Source organism: Pleuronectes platessa, chromosome 7 (assembly GCF_947347685.1).
Source record: "Pleuronectes platessa chromosome 7, fPlePla1.1, whole genome shotgun sequence".
Taxonomy (NCBI): Eukaryota; Metazoa; Chordata; class Actinopteri; order Pleuronectiformes; family Pleuronectidae; genus Pleuronectes; species Pleuronectes platessa.
Window position 1 is genome coordinate 24,810,007 of NC_070632.1, and position 4,790 is coordinate 24,814,796.

General features: G+C 42.7%; 1 protein-coding gene across 1 annotated transcript; it reads right to left on the reverse strand.

Moving 5' to 3' along the window:
- Positions 1-1,718: 1,718 nt before the first annotated feature.
- On the reverse strand, positions 1,719-3,164 carry kbtbd13b (kelch repeat and BTB domain containing 13b). The gene has a single exon (XM_053427452.1). The coding sequence runs from the start codon at positions 3,162-3,164 to the stop codon at positions 1,719-1,721; it is 1,446 nt and encodes a 481-aa protein (XP_053283427.1).
- Between the last annotated feature and the right edge of the window lie 1,626 nt (positions 3,165-4,790).

Consider the following 4,790-nt stretch of genomic DNA (forward strand, 5'->3'; position numbering starts at 1 on the left):
GAATTAGTCTGCAGATGGAATTAAAATCTGTATTTAAGTGAGTAAAAATACTCAGTTATTCCATGTGGGCTTCAGAACAATGAGCTGCAGCAATGTCATTTTTTTTTTTTAGGTTTTGTTGAAAAATAAGTTAAAGCAGAACCTCTTTATGACGAATGCAGATCATTTCAAATGGGGGTTGAGAGTGTTCAGGTCAAGAAATCCATCAGAAAACCCTCTCATAATGTGGTCAAACACTGATAACCAGATTAATGTCCACAGATACACACTCATCCGTCAGCCAGTCAGAGCTCTGGTTCCTGGCTTCACTCCCAGACTGGAGCTGGGGGCTGTCGTCCTGAATGCTGTGTCCCGGCCTGACCCCAGTCGCTCTCCTTATTCTGGGTTAGATTAAACATCGCTGCCTGCTGCTGGCATGCTGCCCAGCTGCCCATGGTGGCTGGCTCTGCCTTCCATTATCCTCTATCATCTTCAGCAGCATCACTGCTCTGTGCTATCAGGAAACAGAGGCTGCTGCATGATACAGAGGCTTTATATGATGATGGACACTGGAGTGCACATGGCAAAGTGAGACATGCGACACACATCACATCCTGATGTTCGCTGAGGACATCATACGAGTAATCTCTTAGATTCTTATTTTCCTCTTACAATTAGGAAATGTGGGACAACAAACATTGAGAGGAAAAGTATTTAATTGGTTTCAGGATAAGAACAGTGCTGTTGTATGACACCACAAAAGTGAATTTATAGAGTAACTGTCATCTGAAGGGCATGACGCACTGAACTGTGTTATTTTTATTATTATTAATAACTATTAAATGCTGTGTCAATGATGAGCTCGCATCTTGATTTTGTGCAGATACGAGTCTCTCAAGAAGAATAAATGGAGCCTCTTTTATAGAGCCTATAGTCTGTTTCCCTGTTAATTTGTGCTTAACCTGACACATTTAAACCCAGCTTTCCCTCACCCCAACCACAGAGGGCAGCAATACAGGAAATACTATTTGCAGACCCTGTTGGACTTATGAGGAATGTAACCTTGCTCCCATAGTTCCCAGCAAACACTGTGGTGTGAGCATGGAGCAGAACAGTGACCACCCACTTTTAGAAACCCTGGTTCCATTTATTTTCTCATTGATGTTTCAGAAAATCCTTCTAAAAAAGTTAAAACCTGGAACCTGGAACCAGGTCGACCAGCTACAAAATGAACCAAGATAATAAATCACCTTACTTGGAGAAAAAAACCGAAAGGCATTACACATCCCATAAACCATAGTGTTATTACTATTATATTGTAGTTTGAGCTTTGAATGTATATTGATAGCATTTCCAAAAATGTAAAGTTTATGTTGTAATGCTGAACAATCTGATTGTAGCCTAATACAATGTTTTTGCGGATGTTGATATCATTTCCATGGTAACAGAGAGCTCCACCTATCAAAGACAATGATATTACACCTGAGGATTATGGGTATTTTGGTACTTCTCTTTGACTTCACAAAGAAAGTTCACAACTTTCTGTTTTTCTTAAAAAACAGTTGATGGGATTGTTATGATATAATGGCTGATAATCAATTGTCAATAGAAATGGTGGAGAAAAGTATCAATGTGGATATATGTAATAAACAGTAACTATACATAAGCACGGGTCTGTATCAGACAAATGTCTGAGTTTAAACATTTCGATTTTCCAATGAACCCCAGACTAAATGAAGTCACTGGTGCAACATTAGTGAGTCTGGCAGATGCAGCAGAAATGTCCACAAGGATCCACTTCTGGGAAAACCCTTCATTTGCCGCCGTGGCTTCCAGTTTTTAGCATCGATGGCGTACTCCAAGGTCATGCTCCTGTTGAGAGTGAACACAGAGTCACCTCTGACCACAGCAGTGAACAGTGAACCTCTGCTGTTGGCAAAGTGTCCTGGTAGGGCTGACCACTGGCCCGAGCTTATATTGTAACAGTCCATCATACATCTTAAGAAGTCATCAGATGGCCCGTTTCTCATGACGTATAAATTGTCCCTATGGCCGACAATGCAGTGGCCATAGCTCTGATGCCTGATCAGCGTGGTAACAAGCAGCCACTGGTCTTTTGCTGACACATACTCATAGATCTCTGTGGTCTCCATCGGCCTCCATAAACATACAAATACTCTTCTCATAGCTTTTGTGCATGCCACTCCCACCGCCGGCCGAGGTAAGTGAGCAGCAAATGTCCACCTCCCACTCTCTACATCATATGTTTCCACAGATGACATCACTGTACGCTCATATTCCCCTCCAATGGCGTAAAGACGACCGTCTGCACCCACAAGGCTGAGATTGTAGCGAAGCTGTGCCGGACTGGTGATCCTGCTCCAGCTGTTGTTTTCAACACTGTAGCAGAAACAAGAGTCCATGACTTGTCTATGGACTCCAGTAACTCCTCCGACGATGTAGAGGTTGTTGTCTAAAACAGTCACTCCAGCCATGGAGGTGCTGGCCTCCAGTGGAAGATCTGTTAAGACTTTCCAGTTATTGGCAGTTTCGTCCAGGTAGCAGACTGTCCTAGCAGAAGCATGTACAGTTTCATCCACACCACAGGTCGCATGGGCCCCTACAGCCACAAAAACACTTGGGGTCAAAGAGTCAACATAGGAAATCAGCTCTGATGGCAAGGTTTTCCTGACCTCCACCTCTAGGTCGACATACATGTCTCGTATGAACAGTGCAGCAGCATGGTAAAGATCCATGAGGCCGAAGGTTGCAGCTGTGTGATACATCAACAAGCAATTGTCAGAGTCGATGAGGTTGATTAGGTGTTTAGCGAGCAGCGCCACCTGCAGGAAAGCAGCACATTCAATGGCCTCAACAATGTCATCGGCATCCAGGACTGGCATTTCACCTCGTAAAACTGCCAGGGCGATAAGGAAGCCTCGAGCGTGCAGGGACTTGAGATGGATTTCTTGTTGCCGACACTCCTTCATCCCAGAGCGATACAGAGCTCGAAAGTAGTCGCAACTCTGGACGAGTAACTTCTTCTCTTCGCAGAAGTGAGTATCTCCGACCACCACGGTTAATTTAGCTGAAACGAGCCCTGGGGCAGAACACGGCAGATAACCTCCACTGTCTGCAAGGTCACTGCTGCGGCAGACAGCTGACTCACTGCTGTGTGCTGACATAACTGTTCTCTGACAGTGACGCTCACGAAAAATATCCTCGATTAAAATGCCGAAGCTGAAAGAACAGATGAAGAAAAGTGACCAATGCAGCTGGAAGCTGCCTCACTCTTCTGGGAGGATCAGTTGTTTCATAGCTTTCAAAATAGAAACAGCTAAACATAGAAGAGAACAAATGACCATGTGTCACATTCATATAGTAGAGGGAAGAGCAATAAGCAAATGCAGGATTAGTGATCTGCTGTCAATTCTGCTGCAGACTTAAAGGGTCAGTTCTCCCAAATCATACAAAAACTTTTTCTGACTTATCTACAAGTTGGTTGATCTTCCTGATTTGGTTTGAGTTGCAGGGGGATTTGAGATGTCCAAAGGTTAGACATTTGCTTTGAAGCCCACAAGAGAGGTGAACAATATGTAGTATGTTCTGCCAAAATAAACTTGGAGAAACCCTGCAATATCTCTTAATGTTGATAATCCAGACAATAAACTATAGTTGTATCTCAATTCAGAGGCTGCGTTCTTCAGAGGCTCCTTTTTAATACTGATTGCATCACAATCAAATACTGAGTGCAACCAGGCTGTCCTATTTCAAAGGCTCCTTCAAATGTGGCCAACAAATGTCCTCTGAAAGATGCACCCCCTGGATTGATACAGAGGTTTTGGGAACAGACTTTCTTGCTAAACGTCTTTGTTACTGTTTACTACAGTGGTTTCTAAAAGTGTGAGGATGGGAAAAGGGGCTCCAACCTTTGGACCCCACTGTGTTTTTCAGCAAGAATTAACTCCAATGAAAACAGTCTGGTCTCCCCATATAACTGCAATAGAGATACAGCTTTTCACAGTCAAATGAAGGAAAATAGCACACATTTGCAAATTATAATATAATCATGATGTGCATTTAAGTAACTATTATAAGACCCAGACCTCAGTGGTCACTGCTGGTGAACTACACATGTTCAGTTATATATGCATGGGACCAAGGTGTTTAAAGGAGTTGAACGGCCAGTGATTGTGACAAATTTACTGTATCAACAATATTTACAAACTTTATTAATCAGCTCACTAACCGACCAACCACCCACCTACCCAAAATAAATGGCAAACAGAAATTGATTTCTATTCCTTCCACAACATTCCCCTGACAACAGAAAAACGTTTTTTATTTCAGAATCTTGATCTTACTCTGCTACAGTTAAGGTTTGGTTAGTTTCAGGGTCAAAATCAACTTGGTGTTAATGTTCAATGCTTTGCTGACCCATCCATGCACCTCCTCCTTCTGTGTGACTTATTGTGTCTATAAAAATGTCAGCTGTCTTCCAACTTTGCTCTTGATTGACCAAAGTCATGACATCAAATGGTTGCTCTAAGCATCGGACAGAACCAAAAGCTATTTTGAGAGGGATGTTCTCAGAAAAATTATTTATTTGGTGAGAGTCCAACACAAAATGTGTATAAATGAAGACGGTAAAGTTGTACAAATCTTGCTAGCTTCCCCTGACTCCGGTCTTTCCTTTCATTCCTCTACAAACAACAGTGCAGGGTCTCCTGCTGTTCAGAGTATCATTGAATCATTCTGTTATTGTATTGCTGCTGCATGGTTCAGAGCTGGAGTTGGGATGTAAACATCCC